The 26,910-nt window shown below is 43.5% G+C and overlaps 1 protein-coding gene across 2 annotated transcripts in view; it reads left to right on the top strand.

Annotated features, from left to right (window-relative positions):
* Positions 1–26,910, top strand: part of LOC147029704 (unconventional myosin-Ib-like) — a 166,318-nt gene that overhangs the window by 7,256 nt on the left and 132,152 nt on the right. For both annotated transcript variants that reach the window (XM_085872950.1, XM_085872951.1), the window contains exons 3-4: positions 7,930–8,045; positions 25,562–25,656. In XM_085872950.1, coding sequence (XP_085729076.1) covers positions 7,930–8,045; positions 25,562–25,656 — 211 coding nt within the window. The remainder of the gene's footprint in view (positions 1–7,929; positions 8,046–25,561; positions 25,657–26,910) is intronic.

Raw genomic sequence — 26,910 nt, 5'->3', positions numbered from 1 at the left:
TGGATATGCGACTGATGCAGTGCCCCTTGTAGGTTCGGGCAGGAATTTTCGAATTCGGCAAGGGATTCCGGTGATTTCGGCTTGGTTACCGGCGAAGGACACCGGTGAATGTTTGATATCCATCTGCAGCTAATGCTGGCAGACGGCACGGTGGCTTTACGCATGCACCTGTGCAACACCAGTGTGACAGTTTATAGTCGGGTCAAGAATCAAATCTAGACTATGCAGCTCAAAGGCGAGTATGCTCCCTCTGAACTATCCTATCAGGTCATGTGGTGAGACACAACATGCAGAACAGCCCAAGCTGTGCCTTGATGAACAATCGTTTGACGTGTTGATCATTGTCCAGGAATATCACATGAATTGGTTGACTGCTGGAGTGTTAAAAGCCATAAATTGTGTTCTCCACCTCCCATGATCAGTGAGTGGATCTTCACTGGTTTCGAGCAATGAAGACAAAAGTAACGTAACTTCACGACCCGCCAACAAGAGGGTATTGAAATCATCCGATGAGTGCTCATATTGTAATATAACAATACGAATCGTTAATGTTCTTCCATATCTTTGGAAGACTTTGTACTGTGTTATGGTTCAGCGCAGTTGTAGTCAACCATCATTCCTGTTGTAGTCTCGTGAAGTGGAAGTGTACTGAAACGTCCTATTGTAACACGCTCTGTAAATAATGCATAGTTGCACCATGTCTTGTCCCTCCTGCAAAAAAAAAAAATACTTTTTTTTTAACATTCTAAGAATTTTTCACATGGGAGATATTTCAGCTCCATGGTGCTACTGTTCTTATTTGAAAACCAAAGCATTAAAAGGTCTTGTCGCTAAGAACACCCAAGTTTCAGAGATATCCGAGGTGATTGAATAAATAATGAATAATGTTTGTCCATTTTCTTACATGGCATGGGGGTATGGGTAGTACGAGGGAGGTTTGACAGCTGTTTTTGTCCTGAGGTCGATCACCAGCAAAGTGAAACCCAAACTATAACCTGCTGCTCTGGTGCAGTGCCAGAAGGTGGTGCTGCATTAGAAGCATACCGTCCATAAGGGACCTTAAGCTGACTCCTCTGTTGGCAGTCAGTTTATTTAATTTTTTTGTATGCACTGTCGAGGCTCGTGTAAGAACTAACACAAAGAATGTACAACAAGGGGAGCAGGAGTCAAGAGGGGTGGGAGAGGGAAGGAAAATAACCAGTGGGGAACAGAGACATGAGATCTATCGAGGGGAGAGGGATGGGGCTGGGTACAGATGGGGAAACAAAATGGCCACGACAGGGACTTTCAGGTCCTTACACGACAGAGACTTTCAGGAAGGAAAGCAGGGAATTTGAAGGAGGTGGGTTTGGGGTGGATTAGCGGGGGGTAGAAAAGATCTTGATTTGGATGGGGGAAGATAAGAGAGGGTGGTGAACAGCTATTTTGAAGACCTGGAGGGAAGAGTGGGATTGAAGAGAGTGTGGGAGTTTGTTCCAAACGTGGGGGGAAAAAGAGGAATGAAAGAGTGAGGATGAGCAGTGATTCTTGATTTTGGTAGCTTTCCCAGAAGGGGGTTGCTGGCAGACCTTGAGTGCCCTGCAGAAATATGGGGTGGAACATATCTCAGAAAGAGCAGGAGGGGCCAGACCAGAGAGGAGATAATAGACAGAAACGAAATTTGTATGTGGTCAGGAGGTCAGGTGTGCCAATGAACGACTTTGCATGATGGAGGATGCCCAGTTGGTGAATGGCTTTGGAGGCCAGCTTGGAAATGTGGCTTTCCCAGGAAAGATCATGGCAGATAGTGAGATCCAGCAGCTTGAATGAAAGGATTTCTTCAAGAGGATTGTTGAGAAAGTAGATTGGGGGGGGGGGGGTGTTCCAGACGGTCCTTATGGAGAGACATAGTGAGAGTGTGAGATTTGTCCGGATTGAAAGACATGTTTCACGTGTTGGACCAGCTTGTGATTTTATCCAGATCTGCAGAGAGTGAAGAGGCTGCTACTTGCTGATCTGAGGGATGACAGATGGTATGGCAGAGGGTGGAGTCATCAGCAAAAAGGTGAAGAGGATTTTTTGGAGATTCAAAGAGATCATTGATGAAAACCAGAAAAAGAACAGGGCCCGGAACACTGCCTTGAGGAACTCCAGTCTGGACCGGAAGAGGGGATGAGAGAACTCCATTTAGGGCCAAACGGTGACTGCAACAGGAGAGGAAGTCTGCGAGCCATGAGTGGAGATGTCCGTGGATACCACAGGAAGAGAGTTTGGTGAACAGGGCATGGTGCCAGACCATATCGAAAGCACGCAATATGTCGAGGGAGATTGCTCTGATTTCATGTCTGGCATTGAGGATCTCCATTCGTTGTTGGGAGAGCATAAGCAGAATATCCAGGGTCAAGTGACCTGGTCTGAATCCAAATTGATGATCGGAAATCAAGTCATTGGAGAAGAGGAAGGATTTAATGTCTGAAGCGATGATGGATTCCATAACTCTGATGATGATTGGGAGAAGGCTGATTGATCTGTAGTTGCAGGGATCTGTTTTTGCACCTTTTTATGCAGAGCAGTGATGTTTACTGATTTCCAAGCAGATGGCAGATGACCTTGAGGCTTGAGCAAATGAGAGGGTGAATAGAATGGAGAGAGGGTGAGCAAGAGCATCAGAGCAGGTTTTTAGGACACATGGACTGATGCTGTCTGGACCGGTTGCAGAATCTGAGTCGAGGTTTGACAGCAAACTCTCCACCTTGTCAGGAGAAAAGGACACAGAGTCCAGGGACAGTTGGGTGTGGTTGACAATGTTGTTGTGCTGTGGGTTGTGCCAGATTTGCAGCACTTAGCAGGGTTTCTCTGTTTTTCCTCAGAATTGTGAACATGTAGCCAAATGGTTGGGGTATGTATTTGTTTATTTTACCATTCAGCATTCCAATAAGAGGCAGTGAGTACCCTTTGGACCTTTGCCCTTTATTCATGACTAAATGTCATTTAATTTGAAGAGTAAATGAAATATCTTGTTTTTTACAGCGCGTGCGCTGTATACAATTGCACCGAGTTTGAAATGTCCCCGGTGTCTACCACGTCTCCGGTGTCCCCTGTCCCGCCACCCCCCCCACCCCACGTGCCTCAAGACAGCCAATGACGGCCGTCAGGTAGATACAGTGCGTAACCGAGATGGAAATAGCGAGAATTGACAGAAATACCCGAGTATTTCAATTCGAAATTTGTGAAACTAATGTGTTATATATGTGAAAACCATTTAATTTATTGCTTGACGGGAAAAAAACCAAGAAACGCTCCCCTCACGTACGAACGAACGAACGAAAGACGTCATTTCCGCCCACCATCGCATTTCGCGCCAAAAGACGTCATTTCCGCCCACGATCGCATTTCGCGCCAAAAGACGTCATTTCCGCCCACCATCGCATTTCACGCCGAATGCTGAAACCTAAGTTCTTCTTATGCCATCATTCTTTTGCGGCCTCCTGCCACTCTGTATCGAACGATTTCAATCCTTCTGTTATATATATATATATATATATATATATATATATATATATATATATATATATATATATATATATATATATATATATATATATATATATATATATATATATAAAGGTGCTTATCACAATAATAACAAGATTTTTACATTTCAAATATGAAGGACGCTTTTTAATTGTTTTTCAACTGAAAAAGCATAAATTGCATATTTTAACATTAGTGTACTCATTTGCTTCACCACACGCGCTGTATTGAAGGATTTCACTTGTTTTTTTATGACATCAATTATTTGAATGGGCGCACTTGTTTCATTATCTTGCCAAAACAAAGTTTTTGCAAGATATGTTAGTCAGCTTGTATGTTTTTTATTTTTTTTTTGTCTGTAATCACATATCGATCACTCTGCAGAGCACAGTTATCATTGGAAATTTTTGTAACTTCGCATATCAGAGTCCTATAGAGGTCCCTTTCAGCGCATAAAATTTTCAAGGTCAAGGTCAAAGGTCAAGGTCACTTTGGCGCAAATCAGGGGAGTCGACGAAACCCTTGTGTTTTGAGTAATTTTGATCGGATCGTCTTCAAACTTCATGGGAATATAGTTCATGGTCTTGCGCTCAGCTGATTAATTTTTGGTGGCGATCGGCCTTGACCTTCATAGTTGGCGCTGGAGGTCGAAAGTTTTTGACCCCAAGGTCAAATTTTGAAATCTTAGATACCTCATATGAAAGCGCTTGATAACTGCTTTCCAGATCTGTCAAAAGTTTGACGCTATGATGTCATTTGATGACGTCATGACGAAAAAACGGATTTTTCATGAAAATTTAATTTCCTCAGTTCTCATCAAAATCTCTTAATATTTCATGTACAACGGTCCTGGAGAGATACCATTAACCGTACGAAAATATAAAGGTCAAAGGTCAAGGTCACAAAAAGGTCAAGCATCAAGGTCGACGAAACCCTTATTTTTTGAGTAACTTTAATCGAATAAATAAGTCACTCATGTTCACATTTTGGCAAGATACTGGTCACCCTGGGGGTGACATTGGTTTTTTTTGGTTTATTGTTGTTTTGTCATTTTTATTCTGTTCACATGGTATGCCTGATTCATGGTTGGGCTTTAATAATCATTCCTCAGTGTGAATAAGTGAACTGAAATATGATAAGGAATGAATGGTTAAACAACTTCCTTGTAATTTCCTTGTATGTATATACTTACATGCACATATAGCCTGTGTTGGCTTAGTGGTTAGGGTGGCTGGCTTGGGATACTAGGGTCCTGAGTTTGAGCCCTGTTTGCCTCTGAATTAACACCAGGGGGTTGACTCAGCCTGTCATCCTTCCGAGGTCGGTGAAATGAGTACCAGTGTACTGGTCCCGGTGTATGCTCCGGTTAGAATAGGTGTACCATATCCCTGTGTGTCGTAAGAGGCGACCAGGGTTGGTGTCAGGAAGGGCATCCGGCCATAAAACATTGCCTCAAGAAGGGAACCATGATTGCATGGAGCCCGCAAAAAAGCTAACCCCTGCTCAGCAGGGGAAAATGACTGTAAAAAGGCTGTTTTTTTTTGTTTGTTTGTTTTCTTTTACACTTACATACACATAAGGAACTTGGGTGCAGGAGGAGGCTGTTCTGCCCATCATGCCTGCATGACACCAACCCCCATAACCATCACTCATCCACACACAAGCTACCTACAAGTCTTAGCATCACTCCCATACCCCTCTATCTCCAATGCAGCCAGGAACCTATCCAGTTCCCATTTAAAGCTATCCACCCCCTCTGAGGCCACTATCTTTCCAAGGAGACCATTCCATGCATTAACCACTCTCCGACCGAAAGACCCCTGCCTTAACACTGTCCCCTGTCCCCACTCTCATCTTCTGTATCCTCAAGCTGTGTCCATTCTGCTGAAAAACTCCTCAGCACCTATCTTGTCCACACCCTTCATTATCTTAAACATCTCTATCAGATCTCCCCATAATCGCCTCTTTTCTAATGTATAAACCCCTGTCTTATTCAGCCGTTCCTAGCTCAGTCTAGCCAGCCACGGAATCATTCTGGTAGCCCTGAACTCTGTCCTCTCTCTCGCAGCGGTGTCCTCCCTCAGATGTGATGACCAGAACTGTACACAATATTCTAGATGAGGCCTCACTATAGTCCTGCACAGTGTTACCTCTCCCTCTTTTGATTCATAATTCTTCCCTCTCTGAACACAACCAAAACAGTTAGCTTTAACTCGAGCTGCCTGGCATTGCCCTCTCTGTTTATCTCCCCCTCCCCCCCCATATCCTTCTCCTATGTGACATGTTTCAAGACTACCTCTTGCATTATATCATCTCTATTTTCATTATTCTTACCCATCCTGAGCATACTTCCATTTATTTGTGAGAAACTGCATCTGCCAATCTTTGGCCAATCTATGAATGTGTCTCAAGCTTCCTGAATCTGATCACCTCCTTCTCTGCTATCCACCTCATCCCCAAGCTTTGTGCCATCTGCAAATTTTGAAACCTGACACTTAATCTCATTATCCAAATCATTGATATAAATAATGAATCATAATGGTCCCAGGACTGATCCCTGAGGTACCCCGCTACTTACATCCTCCCGCTCACAACCACTCTTTGCTTCCTATCGCTAAGGCACTTTCCAATCCAGATAGCGACCGAAGCAGCCACTCCACAAGTCCTCACCGTAGTCAACAACCTTATACGTGGTTCCCTATCAAAAGCTTTTTGAAAGTCAAGATATAAATTTCTTTAAAATGACTTGCCTTTATCCATGCTGACTACCTTCAATTAGTTTGAAATTATTCAAATGGTTCGTTATCTGTTCCTTAATTATCGTCTCAAACATCTTCCCCACAACTATTGTCAAGCCAACAGGTCTGTCCTCCATACTTTTATGATTTCATCCTTTTGATTACAACTACTACTATTACTATTACTATTACTACTCCATCCCATCCATCCAACGGACCATATTCTGTGCATAGCGTTGGTGCTGCCGAAGCAGTCTCCTTGGCTATTGGACACAATCCTGGACGGGTTGCCACTCCGACACAGGATACCCAGCATGCTGGCACTCATTTTGCCGACCTCGGAAGGATGACAGGCAGAGTCAACCCCACCTGGTATTAATTCAACAACCAAATGGGGTTTGAGCTCAGGATCCTAGGATTTGAAGCCAACCACCCTAACCATTAAAAGCCAACATCAGGCATACTCCGACTATTGCTACTGCTATGACTACTATGACGACCGCTGCTACTACTCCTACTACTACTACTATTAATGACACCAATCTGTGTCAGCCACAGATTGGCCCAATTCTTTTCACAAACCGGCTAGATAGACAGGCCTTACACCACTTACTCTTCATCAAAATACACCTCGGGACCCTCAACATCCACCAGCTAATCCGCAGACGGGACGCTTAAGGTCCATCTGAGGGACAGCACAACGCATTGATGGCTCTCACTAGAGCCTGCAAGTCACTGGAGTGGCAGGTTATAGCGAGGTTGGGAATGAAACCCAAAAGAAACAGCATCCCAGACTGCGTTTGATCAGGGAAAACAAAAATACTGAACTGAACAAATTGTACGTTGACTTGCCATGCGTGCAGGTTTATAAACGTTGAAGGCAACAAAGAAAGTGAGCGATGCAGGGAAACGTTTGTACCTGGAGCTAATTGTAATTGTAACCAGGCATGCCTTATCGGGATCGTTCAACTCGGTTCTACCTTTCTTTATCGGGATCAAGGTCAGCTGCACTTGTAAATGATTGGAGATCAACTACTGTACTCTGGATTTATCTTTTTAATCCCTATGTTGCCTTTGGATGATGCAAAAGTACACTTCTCTGACAAATTGGCCCAGGGGTTTATGATGGAAATGTTTGCTTACGTGACGTTTTTAAATAACTTCTTGTACTCGAATGATAACATGATCGTGCCGTTTTGTCTTGCTTGTGTTGGCCAACAACCATGGTCCTTCACACCGAACAGCTGGTCAATTTCGTAAAAAAAAAAAAAATCAAATGAATACGGAATTGTTTATGATCAGTAAGGTGATGCAACTGACGACAGCAGTCTGTCCGTGTCAGCAGACGACGTCAACATTGGTTCACCGCCATGGTAAATGCACCGTGGAATGATCTTTTGAGCTTTAGCCCTTCATCAGATGGGCTCACTGACAAAGGGCTAAGCTTCAAACATCAGCCGCACCTTGTTCCCCATGACGGTGAACATACTCTGATCGACTTTTATTTGATAAAATCAATATGTTCAGTTAAAATTACTTTGATTAAACTGTGTGATGGAAAGATCTGGTGTTACCAAAAGATGTGGACTCAATTATTACCACCTTCCTGTGGGTTCGATCAAGAAAGCAGATAGGCTCATTTAAGTTCTTAATGATATATTGTCCCCTTTTTGTGCAGACGTACATTGGCAATGTCGTCGTGTCCCTCAACCCCTACAAGTCGATGCCGATCTACACACCGGCGAACATCGAACAGTATCGCAACAGCAACATGTTTGAGTTACCACCACACATGTGAGTTGTGCGCTGTGGGGTCAGCCCAAACTGACTGATCATACTGCGTTTCCTGTGTTGCTGCTCGCCTTGTTTTAATTTCTTTAATGCATAATTTTTCTTGTTTCGGGACGAAGGGGAAAGTTTGTGGAGATGAAACCTTTTTATTGCAGTAAATTGTTTGACTGAGGAAAGCAAGGATTATTGTCACAACGACCACTAAAAAAAACCAACAAAGTGATTGAAATTTGTTTTCAAAAGGAACATGTTTCAGTGAAAGGAGGTTATTTGGCCTGTTTCAGTGAAAGGAGGTTATTTGGCCTGTTTCAGTGAAAGGTTATTTGGCCTGTTTCAGTGAAAGGAGGTTATTTGGCCTGTTTCAGTGAAAGGAGGTTATTTGGCCTGTTTCAGTGAAAGGAGGTTATTTGGCCTGTTTCAGTGAAAGGTTATTTGGCCTGTTTCAGTGAAAGGTTATTTGGCCTGTTTCAGTGAAAGGTTATTTGGCCTGTTTCAGTGAAAGGTTATTTGGCCTGTTTCAGTGAAAGGAGGTTATTTGACCTGTTTCAGTGAAAGGAGGTTATTTGACCTGTTTCAGTGAAAGGAGGTTATTTGGCCTGTTTCAGTGAAGGGAGGTTATTTGACCTGTTTCAGTGAAGGGAGGTTATTTGACCTGTTTCAGTGAAAGGAGGTTATTTGGCCTGTTTCAGTGAAAGGAGGTTATTTGACCTGTTTCAGTGAAAGGAGGTTATTTGACCTGTTTCAGTGAAAGGAGGTTATTTGGCCTGTTTCAGTGAAGGGAGGTTATTTGACCTGTTTCAGTGAAAGGAGGTTATTTGACCTGTTTCAGTGAAAGGAGGTTATTTGGCCTGTTTCGGTGAAGGGAGGTTATTTGACCTGTTTCAGTGAAGGGAGGTTATTTGACCTGTTTCAGTGAAAGGAGGTTATTTGGCCTGTTTCAGTGAAAGGAGGTTATTTGACCTGTTTCAGTGAAAGGAGGTTATTTGACCTGTTTCAGTGAAAGGAGGTTATTTGGCCTGTTTCAGTGAAAGGTTATTTGACCTGTTTCAGTGAAGGGAGGTTATTTGGCCTGTTTCAGTGAAGGGAGGTTATTTGGCCTGTTTCAGTGAAGGGAGGTTATTTGGCCTGTTTCAGTGAAAGGAGGTTATTTGGCCTGTTTCAGTGAAAGGTTATTTGGCCTGTTTCAGTGAAAGGAGGTTATTTAGCCTGTTTCAGTGAAAGGTTATTTGACCTGTTTCAGTGAAAGGTTATTTGACCTGTTTCAGTGAAAGGTTATTTGACCTGTTTCGGTGAAGGGAGGTTATTTGATCTGTTTCGGTGAAAGGAGGTTATTTGGCCTGTTTCGGTGAAAGGAGGTTATTTGGCCTGTTTCGGTGAAAGGTTATTTGATCTGTTTCGGTGAAAGGAGGTTATTTGGCCTGTTTCGGTGAAAGGAGGTTATTTGGCCTGTTTCAGTGAAAGGAGGTTATTTGGCCTGTTTCAGTGAAAGGAGGTTATTTGGCCTGTTTCAGTGAAAGGAGGTTATTTGGCCTGTTTCAGTGAAAGGAGGTTATTTGGCCTGTTTCAGTGAAAGGAGGTTATTTAGCCTGTTTCAGTGAAAGGAGGTTATTTAGCCTGTTTCAGTGAAAGGTTATTTGGCCTGTTTCAGTGAAAGGTTATTTGGCCTGTTTCAGTGAATGGTTATTTGGCCTGTTTCAGTGAAAGGAGGATTATTTAGCCTGTTTCAGTGAAAGGTTATTTGACCTGTTTCAGTGAAAGGTTATTTGACCTGTTTCAGTGAAAGGTTATTTGACCTGTTTCAGTGAAGGGAGGTTATTTGACCTGTTTCAGTGAAGGGAGGCTATTTGGCCTGTTTCAGTGAAAGGTTATTTGGCCTGTTTCAGTGAAAGGTTATTTGGCCTGTTTCAGTGAAAGGTTATTTGATCTGTTTCAGTGAAAGGAGGTTATTTGATCTGTTTCAGTGAAAGGAGGTTATTTGATCTGTTTCAGTGAAAGGAGGTTATTTGACCTGTTTCAGTGAAAGGAGGTTATTTGGCCTGTTTCAGTGAAAGGTTATTTGGCCTGTTTCAGTGAAAGGAGGTTATTTGACCTGTTTCAGTGAAAGGAGGTTATTTGGCCTGTTTCGGTGAAAGCAGGTTATTTGGCCTGTTTCAGTGGAAGGAGGTTATTTGGCCTGTTTCAGTGAAAGGAGGTTATTTGACCTGTTTCAGTGAAAGGAGGTTATTTGACCTGTTTCAGTGAAAGGAGGTTATTTGGCCTGTTTCAGTGAAGGGAGGTTATTTGACCTGTTTCAGTGAAAGGAGGTTATTTGACCTGTTTCAGTGAAAGGTTATTTGGCCTGTTTCAGTGAAAGGAGGTTATTTGACCTGTTTCAGTGAAAGGTTATTTGACCTGTTTCAGTGAAAGGTTATTTCACCTGTTTCAGTGAAAGGTTATTTGACCTGTTTCAGTGAAAGGTTATTTGACCTGTTTCAGTGAAAGGTTATTTGGCCTGTTTCAGTGAAAGGTTATTTGATCTGTTTCAGTGAAGGGAGGTTATTTGACCTGTTTCAGTGAAGGGAGGTTATTTGACCTGTTTCAGTGAAAGGAGGTTATTTGGCCTGTTTCAGTGAAAGGTTATTTGACCTGTTTCAGTGAAAGGTTATTTGGCCTGTTTCAGTGAAAGGTTATTTGGCCTGTTTCAGTGAAAGGTTATTTGACCTGTTTCAGTGAAGGGAGGTTATTTGACCTGTTTCGGTGAAAGGAGGTTATTTGGCCTGTTTCAGTGAAAGGAGGTTATTTGGCCTGTTTCAGTGAAAGGAGGTTATTTGGCCTGTTTCAGTGAAAGGTTATTTGGCCTGTTTCAGTGAAAGGTTATTTGGCCTGTTTCAGTGAAAGGAGGTTATTTGGCCTGTTTCGGTGAAAGTAGGTTATTTGGCCTGTTTCCGTGCTCGATGCTTTTGATTCCCATGCTAGATGCTGAATGGAGAGCTCGTATAGTAATATGGCAAGGGTCTTTCACTCAGAGTTGTTAATGTATTGAATAGTCACTCTGGAAAGTTAGTGACAGCAGAAAGAATAGATATATTTAAATTTTGAGTTTGATAACTACCAATAAGTATCGTGGATGGAGGAGTACACGGATATTGGTAGTGAGTGGTGATTAGATACGTGTGTCGCCATTGTGACGTCTGCATGCCGTGAGGATCTCTTTAAAACAGGTCAAAGTTCTGTTGGTATTTGCTCATTCCTCATTCTTCAATCCTCTTCATCCAAAGTGAAAACCGAAAACAAAGTAATGCAAATAATGAAATCCCTGGTGACATCTCTATTCCTGCCCCACTGTTTTCACCTACCCCCCCCACCCCCCAACCCCTCCGAGTGCAAGTAAGAAGATAAACTGATGGATTGCATTAACGTGATGTTGATAAAGAGCAGGCAAGATGGGCACACAGCCTCCTGCTTTTCCATATTCCTTGTATTTGCTTGTAATGTTATTGGTGGTGGGGGAAGGGTCAAGGGGGCGGGGGGGGGAGTTAGGCATTGGGGTGATAATGGCTTTTAGTCCTATCTGTAAGGGAGAGAACAGTGAAGATACAGCGAAGGTAAAGTTACTCACAGCACTGTATTATTAATCAGCCACATCCCACTCTCTACATTTGTTGGCATTCTAAAGTCCATTTCACAAAGGGAATTGCTCCTCTCAGACTAAAAAGACACTGGAAATAAAAGCCAAATGTCTTCCACTCGCCTGATCGCAGATTTTGTGTTTTTTCCCCATGATTAACATGAAGTTTCAATTCACGGATGATTAGAGAAACTTTCAGTCGAATAGGAAGAATGAAGACCTCATCGTGCAGTGGAAGCCGAGTGTCGTTGAACGTTCCTATTGAATATGTTGAATGGGCAGTTCAAAAAAGGGTTGTGAATTGAAGTTTTCCAGCTTGCCAGACCTCCACCAGTTGTCTGATCTCCACATTTATGCCTTGAAAATGTCTCCAATTTTATCCCCTTCCTCCTTCCACCCCCCCCCCCCCGACACTTTTTTTTTTTTTAGCCTAGTGGTGATTTCATGACAGTAGCAACCAACTGCATTGTTTTCGAAGGATTTCATACCTTTGGTTCATTTTTGTCTGGAAGAGCAGGGTTAAGCAATTGGTTCATTTCTGTCTGTCTGTCCGTCTTATCAGTTTATGATCGAGGAACAACGTATTTAATCCAATGTTATACTTTGAACACAAATTAGAGCGTGAATAAGAAGACAAGTCTGCCGTTTTACCGCACCTTGGCTGAGAATTCATTCTGACCGCACACGCGCAATAATGAGTGAGATAATATTTTTACGCTGTCTGCCTGCCTGACAGTCAAACAAAGTGGAAAATCATTCCAAACAGAAAACTTCCTGTTTTTAAGGGTGTTATAATGGACACATACAACAGGCACGAATACGAATGTAACATGTTAGATAGGGTAGTGCAATAGATGCTGGGTAAAATGGCAGTAAAACCCATAATTTTTAAAATTGATCTGCCTTTAAACCTCTTCAAATTTTATTTAAACTGAATTGTATACTTGGGAACACTGTATAACACAAATCACCTTCATAATACTTCCAAGACCCTCCAGTTTTGTCGGGGAGTGTTCAGTTACCAAGTTTCATGTAGAGCACTCAAGCAAGCACTCTATTTGAAACTATTGATAAGGAATGGCTTGCTTCGCAAGCGCAAGCTAGCTGCTTGGTAACTGAACAATCTCAGTCCTTCGACAGAATTAATTTATTTATATGACTTTTATAACACTTATTTTAGTTAAATTTAATTATATACTTGAAGACTGGTACACAAATCATCTGTCATTATACTGTTACGAATCTGGAAGCCTTGTGCACACAAACAGCCAGAGTCCCCATCGTTCAGTTATTTCGATAATTATGTGTAAAGTTAGAATCCATCCCCTTCTGTCTAATGGGAATTTCGTGTGTGCGCTCTGAGTTATTTTTTTAGTTAGGTTTTTCAACAACTACAACAACAACTACTACATCCACAACAACAACGCCACCGTCCCGCACTCGACCCGGTCGCCATTGCCCACGTGTTTTTGGCTGAAGGCGTGGGCAGAGCCTCCATTGCCTCAGATCAAGCTCCACCCCAAGGCAGGGCATGGACTTTTCCTCCAGCGAATGAGCGAAGGGCGAGCATGACACGCACGCCCCAGCCAATCGGGAGGTGACCACGAGTCATCCGACAACCCCTCGTCCAATCATAAGGCGAGTGGTGAGGAGAAGAGACCCCTCCCACATCAGAAGAGTGGAGTGGTTGTGAGGACCAGGGTTCGGGAGAGAGGAGATCGTGGCGACTGCTGAGCGGTCTGTCGTCGTGGCTGACTGGTTGTCGACGAGGGCTCTGCAGACGGTCATGGTCATGGTTGGAGCGGTCTGTGGTCCTTTGGAGGGCAAGTCTGGTGACCGAGCAGCCAGGGTTGTGGGCCGTGGACTTCGGGTCGTGGGTTCGAGTCCCACCGTGGTGGTTCGAGTCAGTGTGACTGCACGAGGCAGGACAGGTTTCCCGACCCGGCTCTACCGAATAGACCCACGGGGTCCAGTTTCTTGTGTGTGTGTGTGTGTGTGTGTGTGTGTGTGTGTGTGTGTGTGTGTGTGTGTGTGTGTGTGTGTGTGTGTGTGTGTGTGTGTGTGTGTGTGTGTGTGTGTCCGTGGGCCCCGTCTTTAAGTCGGATTGTTAAGTGCTTTTGCTCATTGTACATTGCCTGCCTTTTATTCGTGATAACTCTGCTCTGTGTTCCCCTCCCCGAATATTCTTTGTAAAATATACCCCTGTTAAATGTACCAGCTCGTTTTCTGTGCTTTCCTTCATTGGCCTAGCAAGGTGTGTATTGAGAATTTGTCAGGCCGTTCGTGCCGTAGGTTGTTAATTTGGTCCGGCGCGGCTTTGGTAACTTCCACTCGGTTACGCCGGATCCGAGTCGGTGATAGCGACTCGATTCGGACAAAGTCGGTCAAGGGTGTGGTTTTCCCCAGTTGTTGGACGACGTGGGTGTGTAGGTATATTTAAATTAGGCAATTAACCCTACCCCATGCCGTCGAAATATTGGCAACCACGGTCCGCTAAGGGACCTGTGAACAATCGGACTTATCCGAGAGTCGCGACCTAAATTCCGGGTGTTCAGTGAGAGACGACTCCATTGTTCCGCCGAGTGGTCGTTTATCGCCACCGAACCCCGGCCCACAACAATACTTCTAAAAATCTCCAGTTTTGCAGTATTTCTATTTAAATAAAGGTTCAATGGTGGTGGTGTATAAGGGTGCTTTTCAGGACAGGTGCTGTTCAGGACTGCTTCTGCACTACTTAACAGCACTAAATGTTTGGTTTTATTCTCTAAAAATCGATAAAATCATTATTTTATCAAAATTTAAGGAACACTGTATGGGGTATCATGTTCTATGAACTCTCGAGTTATTATTATTATTGTCTCTTTTGTCATCCTATTATTAATATGCAATTGGTCACCGGCTTTGACACCAACACAGTTTTTGTTACGGACCCAAGGCATCAAAAAGCTACATACTGTATATCGACCAATCAATTTCAAATGGAGCACCTCACTGCCATTAGAGCATTTAAATTGCATCAGATGTGGCAATAAATGTCAATTGTTGCTCCCAGCTTGCTGGCTCGATGACAGAAGACGCCGTTTGCATTTTTTCCGTCTACATCCCTACCCCATTTAGAATCCCATGCGGGCACGGGCAACTTTCTAGTTATTATAATTTTACTTCTCGTACTTGTGCGCATGTATAATTCCCCCCCCCCACCACCCCTTTTCAGTTCTCCTTGACATGGCTGAAGTTTGAGTAATCATGTTGGAAATTTTTCTCCATCACAGACATCAATGCTTCACTGGCCACATTACGTAATTTTATGGCATCTCTTTGCACAAACAAAGGGCCTGGTTGGCTGGATGTGAGAATCTGCAAGAGCAGAAATAATTTCAAGTGTGCAAATAAAGTGCATCATAGCTGTGAATACCTAGGTGCGATGGAACTAAGCATATTTGCCCAAACCATGTTTGCCATTCCTTTGTTTTCTGCATTTCTGTGCTTTCTAAAATTGGTTTATCTCCTATATGCATGGCCCATAATAATTTTCAATAATATATGATGATTCGATGCATTATAAGCCATGGAGAGTGAACTATGCGATAAGAGTGCTTCTTCATTCGCACCTCGGCATTATCTTCCACTTTCTCGCTCTACTTTTCATTGAAGGCCATAATTATGTCTGAAATATGTTTCCATTTGCATGTAGTGCTGTGATGAGGCACTGATTGCCATGTAAGTACGTGGAGTCGGCTATGTTATGATGTAGTGTTGCAAATGCGATGACCTTACAAAGGAAGAGCACAGAGGAACCTGAGGCCTTCAAGGTCACAGTTCCACTGCAATCGTGCCATAACGCACCTATAATGGCACGCTAACGAAGAGGAGGACATTCTGAACACCATTAATTAGCTTCGTGGAAAATCTTGATGTTTTCCATGTCGAATAAGTTTTTTTTGGTGCTTGGAATATGGGATGGTGAGTTTTGTTAGAATCGATGGCCAGGGTGAAAGGTGGGGAGCAGGAAAAGCGATGCTGCAGAAGTAAAGACACGAATTGTATGTGGAAACGATGTTCACTCGACCATTTATGTGTGCGAGAGCTGATAGAATTATGGGTACGCTTGCATTCAGAAAGGAGGCTAATCGACTTTCACATGTACTGTTTTTCTTTTTAGAAAAAAGGGACGTGTGCCTATCCCGAATTTCCTCATAAAATCATTTAATAGAACAACCATAAAATGTGGAATAGTGCCATCGGTAGGCTAAACTGGGTAGAACAATGGATGACATCATCGAGGTATGCTAATCCACCATGGGAAGCAAGAACTTGACGTTTCAGGTATTAACCCTTCATCAGAGCAAATGAGTCTGGACAAAGGGTTAACACCCAAAACGTCGGCAACCCCTTGCTTCCGATGACTCCGTCCATTGTTCTACCTGTCCGCCGATGCAGATCGACACTAGCCTTCACCAGCAAGACTATTTATTCATTCATCCTGGGAAGCAAGCAAATTACCCCCCTCCCTGAAGGTGATGATTGAGCCAGCTGGGTTTTTTTTCAGTAAGCCATCTTGTATGTGTACGCAACAAAGTGCATTGTGCATCTCCTCTAAATAAACCGTTTTTTTTCACTGGTTGTGCAGTCTTTATTATCTAACGGTGTTGGATTAATCAAAAGGTTTTTAATTTTTTTATTTTCTTCCTATTTTGCGTTTCCACAAATGAACCAATGGCTCATGCTTCTCACAACCCAGGGTCAAAATACCATATACTCTGCTTATGTTTCTACATTGTCTACTAATGTTCTTGATATTGACGTAAAAGTACACTGATGTCTCGTAAGTCGGAATGTTTTGTCCTGCATGTCCTTCACTCCAAAGTTCCGCTCTGAAATGACCATGCAAACAGTGGTAAAGTTACAATATCTGCACTTGTGCCCGACCGATCTCTTCGTCATGCTCTCGTCATTCGTTCTGACAACCCAGGGCATCAACGGTGCTCAACTTCCATACAGTCCCACAGCTTTTGTGTAAGCTCTTTCTCTTTTTACGAACAAGTCCGTGCAACTTCATGTTCGCGTTTTGTTCCTTTGTGTCGAACACAAGACATTTTGCTTTTTTGTTCTCCAATGAAAATATTTTCGACTCCAGTATAAAACAACAAACTTACTCGCATGTCGCCCCTACTTTTTGCTTACTCTACTTTTGTTTCGACCACATTTCATTTTTTTTGGATATTTTAGTTCATACATTTATACCAAACCAGATTTCTGAGCTGTGGATAAAGAATTTTTTTTTACTGCATGTGGTTTTCCTGTTTTTCACTTTGTCTCTCCACTACTCCTTCCTGATGGCAAAGAAAACATTGTGCGGATTATGGCTTTGCTGCTCCGTACCAGTCCGTTAGGACCTCACGTAACCGATGATTGCAAATGTGATCTCTTGGCAGGTATAAGAAGGACTTCATTTTGAGGGTGTAATTGCATGTAATCATTGGCCTGGATACACATGAACAGATATGGTGCGAGATTACAGGTAACCCCAAAATCCAGTACAAGGTGTGTTCGGTGAAGTTGAGTTTCCTTGTGCTTCATGTTGTGTGTTGTTGCCATTGAATGTTTCCTCAACACGTTTCCTTTGTTGTTGTTTTTTTTGTGTGTGTGTCATTTGTGAACAAACTGAAAGGCTTGCACCCGGACAGGAGCGCCAGCTGGCAATGTTAGTGTTGACGTGAGCAACTTTAAGAACGCCGTCAGACTTTGTCTCAGTGCGTTGACGTTGTGCAATGTGTTCTGCTTGTGCCGCACTGCATTTCACATGAGGAAATATTCCTTTTCCCGTTCGTTGTTCCACAAGGATCGCATTGGATTTTTTTAAAACCTTTCGCTTCAATAGAAAGATGGTTTGGCCATCTGGGGGAGGCTGGTGGAATGATGAAAAATTGGTCTCTATAAGGGACGACAACCGGTCTGTTTTGGCGGAAAAATATGGACAATGGATTTTCTCAACCCAACATTGACAGAGGTGTGCTAACCGCCGTGATAAGAGAGGGTCGAGCGACGTTTCGGGAATGAGCCCTTCTTCAAAGGAACAGTGAGCTCTCTTGCTTTGAGAAAGGGGTCATGCCCGAAACGTCGCTTCCTCCTTTTACTCACGGTGGTTAGCGTACCTCTCTGTACACAATTGGTTGAGAGAATCTGTTGGCCGAACGATGGCTCAACATCCATCTATTGAGGTGCCCCAAAATATCAAACTTGATGTTTAGTTTTCTTTTTGTCCGCTTGCTCTTTCTATATAGGGGACGTAAAGGTTCATGAAAAAGACTTGATTGCCACCGCGAATCTCCCTCGGCTGAGGTTGTCATGCAAACCCAAACCAGCTCTGACTTTGAACACACAGCTGTCGATTGATTGCAATACCTGGCAGCTGGAACAGTGCAGCGTGTCAGATTTTATCCAATGTAAATTCATTTTCACTGCTTGCACAATTCAGAAGCTTCAGATTTCCTTCCCTGCTTACACATGTCAACATACTTCAGACTGTTGAGTGCTCACGTCCCCAAGTTGTAATATTTGTGGGGTGAGCTTGTACAGAGTGGAACAGTCATTTAAGATGATGGCTCAAAGTTGGTACGATGAGATATTTTTGGTGGTGGTTTGCACGCCTTTCTCCGTGATGCTTATTTCTGCTTTCTTTACAAAGTCAGCGTAAGGGTACACCAAGTGTGAGCGCGGGTAGCATTTGGCCTGCAGGCTCTGCGAGTGTGCTATTTTCCTTTCTCGAATTACGTATTTTGTGTCACGTTTGGAGAATGACAACATAGTTTGCATGAGTATTGTGAGAATCCAAGTGTGGGGAATTTGAGCCTGCATTGTAGATTAACCACGGGTTAACCTTTTCAAGTGAAAGGAACATGCACTAGACTTGTTGTCAGGTTAGATGCCCTATTATTTATCTATTGGAGTAATGATGCTGCTCAGAATCCAAATTTGTTTTCTTGAATTCAGTTGAGTGGTGGCAATACAAGTGAAACCAGAACGGCACTCGGCAGCATACCTCCACCAGGCTGAACAGTTTACGATTTGTATCCCACTGATAGGTCAGATCTGCATCCGGCCCTGAACCAAAATCGAATCGGCTTGTTCTTGTCACCGACCCAACTCATGCACCAAGTGTTGTCATAATCTATTCATAACTTTTTGGGATATTGTGCTGTACATCACTTTTTGGCCCCATCTCTCAATGTTGAAGAATCACTTAAAGGAATGAAAAAATTCTCATATCCGGATCTGGATTTTCACCAAAATCAAATCAATTTGTGCTTGTCCCACACCAAACATGTCCACCAAGTTTTGTCTGAATCCGATCATAGCATTTAAGTATATCGTGATGAATATCGTTTTTAACCCCATCAACTCAATGGTGAAGAATCATTAAAAAAAAAATTGGATCCAGATCTTCACCAAAATCTAATCAATTCTTCCTTGTCACATCCAGTACCTGATCTGTCCACCAAGTTTCGGCTGAATCCGTCTTCAACATTTTGAGATATCCTGCTCACGGCCAAACAAACAGACAGACGGTGGTGAAAACGTAACTTCCGTCCACATTTTGATTGTAAGCTTTCAGCAATCTTCTCAAGGCATTCGACATAGTCATGGGTGAAAGAGTGACCTTGTGCTGACCGTGAGGCCCATGAGTCATCGATTTAAGGCTCATGCTTGACCTCTGTGTTGAGGGAGCGTGTGTGTTGCATTCCATTGATTTATATCTTCCAAGGAATGTAAACCTCACTGTCCTATCTGCCCTTCGACAAAGGAAGATCCCAATTATTATTATTTTTTTTTAAGTCTCCAGATTCCTTGTGGCAGTCCCTAAGAAAGTTGGTGTTGAGATTATTTCAATCACGTTTGGTAATTACCACTGGGTATGGTGGTAGCCTAATGATAAGGGCAGTGCACTGTGGAGTGCTTGAGGTTGTGAGATCAAATCCAGCTGAAGGAAGCGGCAGAAAGGATTTTGGTGAAAAACGTCTGAAAACTGAGATAGTCACTTTCACATTGTAAATAAGAAACCCAGCTGACTCGTCAATGACCTTCCAGAAGAGGTAGATCTGGTCTGGTCAACATGTGATAACCACCTCCTGTGGTTGATGCTTCATGCACTCAGGGCGATGTATGTTTGCCCCAAAAATGCTTCGTTTGAAAGGGCAGAGCCACCCCGATCCCCCTTTCCAAATAATAATAATAATAATAATAATAATAATAATAATAATAATAATAATAAAACACTGATTTTTAGAGGGTGTTTCAGCGACATAAAGAAGTATTGAAACACGTTAGAAATTAGTTTATGTATTTAAACAATATAAATGTTTCCATAATTTATTTATGGCAAACAGGAAGATGTACAGTAGTGCAGTGTTGCTCTACACACCTGATTTCAAGCAAGCTGATTCACTTGCCAAGCATTTACTTGAACACATGGGATGGTATTTTTTAAGCCCTGCAACTCGGAGCACATTGCGTGCTGTTATCCAGTTAAATAGCGGTTTCGTTTCTACTTTGCCTGTGATTCGATTGTGGTTTATGACCCTACATGTTATGCCCAATGCCCATGTGGCACAATTTATTTTCTTCCAAATGACAGATTAGCACCACTTGGTCTGGGAATATTGATATTTTTCTTCATATCCTTATCTTGATGTCAGGCAAAAGAGTGGAACCTCGGCGATCGAACACTCCATCATCTAATATAACACAAGTGCAACTTGGGAGATGAATAGGATTGACATGCTGGGTGTGGATCGTCCATTTCCTTGAGCCCTTCGCTCATTTCCATGAGTGGCAAGGCAGGATGGGTGTGGTGTATGGCGTGCTCTCGTCGATCTCCCAGGTTCCTGTGTGCCATCCAGCTGTGCCTATTTCCCTTTAGAATATCATTTTTCTATTGAGTATCACTCGACATCCTTCCTTCCTAAAAATTGTGGACTTTCTGCCAATGATGTGATATTTTTTTGTTTTGCGTGGAAAACCCAGTTGAGTTATCAAACTTTGCTTCTTGTAAAATAAGTGTTTTAATTCTTCTTCTTCTTCTTCTTCTTCTTCTTTTTTTTTTGCTGAGTCAAGAAAAAATAAGTTGGATGGTGAACAGCACAAAAAAGTTTAGCTCAATCAAATGAGTCTGGGATGGAGATAAACGAGACAAACGGTCATCACGTTGTACAGACACATCCGTTATAGTCCAAAGTTTACAGCCGAGCTGTGATCACCAATAAAGGAGAGTTATTTTTGGACAAGACAAAATTTAGGATCATGGAAATTCGAATGGACAATAAATGGTCATTCCTGCAAGACAGTTGGCTTTTAAATGTCGGTTAGTTCTAGAAATGTGCGACTCGTATTTTTCTTACAGCTTGATAAATAACCTTCTCCTCCTCCTTCTAATTCTGTCTCTTGTTGTTCCTCTTCTCTTGTATGAAACACATGGCTGCGGGCACAACTATGTGTGCTGATGTCATGCTCCTGAAGGCACTACCAGATTTAGTGGTGGCCAGGTGGGGCCATGGCCCCGGGGCCCCACACATTTCGGGGCCCCCCACAATTTCGATGACATTTTGAAAATCCGTTGAAAATGTGCTTCTAAAGTTTTATTGTCGGTGAATGAAGATTGTAAACTCTTTAGAACGATATCTTTTTAAAATTGTCCGTCATTGTGAGGGTCCTTTTCAAGCTTTGGCTTTTTCAAGCCGTTTCTTCCACGGTCCACAGAACGGATCCAACGTAGTCAAAAATTCCCGGGGCAAGCCTCGGGCATTGGGGGCCCCGCATTCAGATCTTTTTTTGGATCGATCATCGATGTCATAGAGCGTGACCAACTAACTACGGCACTGCCCGCCAGAGCCCAGCAAGCACAGACGGAATACAGAGGTCCAGGCAGAGGAGAGGTGAAAAGGTGAAAGTCGATGTGGTAAAACTATGCCAGGCCAGCACAGCACATGGCCGGCAGGGGTAGGATTGTACACACTAAAACTGCGGCTGGCAGGGAACGCTGTCAGTACCCTGCTTACTGGCGCGCGCAGCACAATAACACGGTGTGACTTTCTATGTTCCAGGTGTGTGAAACATACTTGTTGTTCGTGATTCTGGTACGTCCCACGTGCACTCTGACGATATCTCGGTTACTCGGTACCTACCAGCTGCAGAAACCACAATGAGCGGCTTCAGTGACGACAGGCACAAATCCAGGGCTCCACGGAAATATGACGGTGGTGCTCAAAAGCGGAAACGTTCCAAGGAAAAAGATGAAAGACACCAGGCAGTCGTCGACAAGACCCAGAAAATCTCAGAGTTTTTCACTCCTGCACAAACAGGCGATTCGTCCATGACAGAGGCTGGAACACCAACAGAGACGGAACAAGCAAATTTGGCAACGCAACCCCCGCGTCAAGATTCGCTCAACATCTCAGAAGGTTCCACCGATGAAGAACATGCATCAGATGAAGAAGCGAGAGATATACTGACTGATCGTGGACCTGGCTTTGCCAATGACATTGGATGTTGGCCTCCTGAGCGACCGTCGTCAGAGATGATCGACTTCTGGTCATCACGAGATTTGGAGCCCCTGCAGAATTCGACTGGTCCCTTTGATTCATCCATACAGTTCGTTGAAGGTAGGAAACGCTGCTGCTCCAAGAATCTTTTTTACCGTAGACTACAAAACGGAGTGTCCGTGAAAAGGTCCTGGCTTTGCTTCTCCACATCAACCGGAAAACTGTACTGCATCGCTTGCAAGCTCTTTGGAGGCGCTACTGCCCTGGCGGGGAAGGATTCAATGACTGGAGGCATGCCAGTCGTTCTATCGAGGTGCATGAGCGTTCACGTGTACATTGTGCGAATATCATCCGCTTGTCAGACAGAGCAACATCCGCAGGTCGTGTGGACACTGAACTCATCAAACAGGTGAGTGAGATTGCGTCCTATTGGAGGGAGGTGCTGAAACGAAGTGTGAGCGCGATATCGTTTCTCGCTGAGCGTGGTCTGGCGTTCCATGGATTGGATGAAATTGTTGGGTCACAGACGAATGCTAACTACCTTGGTTTAATGGAATTACTTGCGGAATACGATCCATTTTGGCGCAGCACATTCAGAAATATGCCAACAAGGTAGTGGCCACACCAACTACTTATCATCTATGACATGTGAAGAGTTAGTCTCCATCATCGGAAAATCTGTTCTGGATAACATCGTCGCTCGTGTGAAAGAGGCAAAATACTTCTCTGTGTCAGTCGATTCTACTCCTGACATAAGCCACATCGACCAGCTCACAGTTATTCAACGATACATCGACAACGAGGCTCCAGTGGAGCGTTTCATGACCTTTCTGAGCAACACAGGACACACTGGACTCCAGCAAGCGACGGCTTTACTGGATTTTTTGAAAGCCACTGGATTGGACATCGCTAACTGCCGAGGACAATCTTACGATAACGCATCTAATATGAGTGGCTGATACAATGGGATGCAGGGAATGATCAAAGAGGAGAACCCTCTCGCAATATTTGTGCCATGCGTGACACACTCACTGAACTTATTCGGTCAGTCGGCCGTGGGATGCTGTAGACCTGCAGCAGCATTCTTTGAATTCGTGGAACAAGTGTATGTATTTTTTACAGCTTCCACGTCGCGCTATGCCAGATTATTTGACGCCCTAAAAACCAAAGGTCTGCAAGTACCAAAGCGACACTCGCTGGTCGGCTCATTCTGATGCAACCCGAGCTCTTGTAGACGGTTACAGCGAAATCATGGATGTCCTCGAAGAAATCGCAAACGATGAACAACTGAATAGTGAAACGAGAAACACCGCCGAGACACTTCACCAAACGATGTGCACGCCCGAGATAGGGTTCTAAGCTGGTTTCTGGTCTACTGTCCTTGGTAGATTTGATCGTACGAGTAAAACCCTTCAGTCGCAAGATACCGCTCTCAACACAGCTGTGCAGCTCCTCAAGTCACTGGCGAGCTTCGTGCAGTCATTACGTGATCAGTTTGATACATTCGTTGTTGACGGAGTGAAGCGCTCAGGTACGGAGGAATTCACTTGCGGATCGTGTAGACGAAAGCGTAATGTCCGCCTCGCTCCCTTGGACTCCGGACACACTCCAGAAGTAGAACGAGACGCCAAGGAGTCCTTTCGCATCAGTGGATACGTTGCAGTGATCGACGTACTGCTGTCGCAGTTGGAAAAGCGTACAAACGCTTCCAGTGAGATGAGCGACAGATTTAGATTCCTGCGTGCTCTTATTCAACTCGAAGTTGAGCAGATTTGAGAGTCATGCTCGAAGCTCGTCGAGCTGTATCGGGAAGATCTATCACCTGACCTCACAGAAGAAATGATTCAGTTCCAAGCCATGATGAAGGAGTCAGAGCCAGACTCGGGCCGTACTGAACTCGAGATGTACAGTTTTCTCATCGAGCGAAAACTCACCGATACTTTCCCAAACGTGGAAGTGCTGCTTCGGATTTACCTCTCGCTGATGGTGTCGAACTGCTCCGGGGAGCGCTCGTTTTGGAAACTCAAGCTTATCAAGAACCATCTTCGCTCCACGATGGGGCAGCAGAGACTGGTCAATCTGACCATCATTTCAACCGAATCCGATGTGCTCAATTCCATGCAGGTTGACAGTATCATATCTGAGTTCGCTGCAGCGAAGTCGCGAAGGAAGCTTGTCCATTGATTAAGGCACCGTGGGTATGTTCATTGATGTGGATGACACTGCCGTATATGTGCGGTCGCTGGAAGTCGGCTATTAATCACCATTTCCGATTTCTCTTGCCAAGAGGGTTTTTAGAAGTTAGAAGATTTTTAGTCGAAGTTCGTAGTCTGATTAATGACAGTGCGTCGTTTGTTATTTTCTTATACTAGTCCATCTCTATCTCTTACTCTTGCAGCAACAGCATTTTTGTGATTTGATTTTAGAATGAGCTCAGAGATAAGTCACCAGCCATATCAATAACAATCCGTCCATTTTGTCATATTGTCAGATTTAATTGTAATTTGTGAACACATATGCCAAATCATTCCTGATCAGGATCTGCCAAATCTATAGATATAAGTTCAGTTGTTGATGAAAAAGCAGTTATAATTTAAGTTGTTGATTAATCTCCAAATTTGGGGGCCCCCCACAATCATTGTGCCCACGCCCCCCCCCAACATGGTAAATCCGGCCCTGCCTGTAGGTTCCCATCATGTGCTGCCTTTTTTTGGCTGCTGGTTGCATCATTGGTTCGGGGCGCGGCTATGCCGCTGATGCAGTGCCCCTATTACGAGTATACTGGTGTTCACTTTGCCGTGCTCAGAAGGACGACAGGCTGAGTCAACCCCCTGGTGTTAATTCAGTGGACAATGGGGCTCAAACTCAGGACCCTAGGATCCCAAGCCACCACCCAAACCGCTCGGCCAACACCAGGCTCCCATAGGTGAGAGTTGGAATTTCGAATTTGTTCAAGGTACCAACGATAGCTCACCTACACTTCATAAAGAGGACTGTAAGATCCGTAACGTCCATCAACTAATGTTAGCAGCCGGGGCGCCAGCTTGACGTCCATACGAATGACGGCACACAGGTCGATGCCTCGCCTTGCATGCCAAACACTGGGATGACAGTTTATATCTGGATCAAGATTTGAACCCAGGGCAGACAGCTCCGTAGTGAGTATGCATACCCATAGATTATCCTCCCAGGCCTTTGGAAACCGAGCTGCTTGCCAATGATTCTTTAAAAAAAAATTAAAAAGAATATGGAAATAATAGGAAGAGACAAAAAAGAAAGAATTTTTTTTGAAGAATGTGTGGAACACGTGTACAGTTTTCAAAGCACGTGTTGTTCATGTGTTCCTGCTTTTGTGTCTATTTCCCTTCCCAAAGATACGCGATTACGGATGAGGCTTACCGTTCCCTCCGTGACCAAGACAAGAACCAATGCATTCTTATCACAGGAGAGAGTGGTGCAGGGAAAACAGGTCAGCGTGTCCTGCTTCTTGGAAACCTGCACATCCTGACCTCTGGGAGCTGGAATTACGCAACGGATGCTTTAGTGCAATTTATATTTTTATTTTTAAGAGGGTTTCACTCGATTGTACTTTCAATTTGCATGTCGATTCTGCTTCATAATCTTGTGTGTATTCCTTTATATCCCAGTGCTTCTGGAATAAAGTGAGCTTTCCTTTTTTTTTTTTTTTTACAGTGATCTTCAGCTCCAGGATGAGCTTGTACCGATATCACATACATGATAAAGGCATGAGTAGACATCAATGTACTTGAACATGAATTACAAGGACATTAGTAGACAATGGACAAACACAACGTTATACGGGATTTGAACCTGGGTAGAGTAAGCTAGGGACAAACATCAATGGTTTCTAGCATTTTAACTTGGGTATGGTAGTCAATGGCCACATACATATGATGTATGGACCCTGAATTAATGAATTGCAAGGTCATTAGAAAAAAAAAAACCATGTATATGGGATTTGAACCTGGGCCAAGGGTTCACATGGGAACACGATCAGGGAAATCCTTAAAGTGCAACCGTGGCTGAAGCATTGCCAGCAGTGGCTTTCAAAAACAGATGTGGCTTTTGCACATCACGTAGCAGAGCTTTATTGCACTGATTTTAGAAAACTATCTATTTACACAAAGAGCTGGACATCAACACGTAATTCCTTTACCAAATCTGTCAACATTGCAAATCCCATCATAAGCCTTTTCTTTTTTTAAATGCATGTACTTATGATTCAATTAAGTTTTTGCATAAAATTTGACTGTGGCGTGCACTTAGCGTACGATCTGTCACCCGTACGTGGAGTGTAGCAATACCTTCTAGTGATAATATAATCATCGTGAGATGTACCACACCTTTACTTTGTCGAGTGTTGGTACTGTCGAAGAAGTTTATTGACACGTGTTATGCTTGGGTGCTTTGCCATTACTTTTGAAGCAATAATTCAGGGCACAAATTTGTAATTTGTTCATGGTGCCGGCGATAGCTCACCCACTCGTCAGGGAGAACACTGTGGGATTGTTTACATCCACAAAGCAATTATGGCAGACATGTCGTCTGGCTCAACATTCCTCCAAAGGATGGCACACGCATTCATGAAGCCTGTGAAACACCAGGATGACAGTTCATAACGGGGTTGAGATTCGAACCGGGGATAAGAGGCGAGTGTACATACCTCTAGGTTATCCTGCCAACTCAAGGGTAATACTGTAAA

The sequence above is a fragment of the Eptatretus burgeri genome, chromosome 3 (genome assembly GCF_056783735.1).
Source record: "Eptatretus burgeri isolate ZD-2024b chromosome 3, Ebu_testis_v1, whole genome shotgun sequence".
Taxonomy (NCBI): Eukaryota; Metazoa; Chordata; class Myxini; order Myxiniformes; family Myxinidae; genus Eptatretus; species Eptatretus burgeri.
The sequence above is the reverse complement of the archived record's forward strand: the minus strand, read 5'-3'. Positions and strand labels throughout refer to the sequence as shown.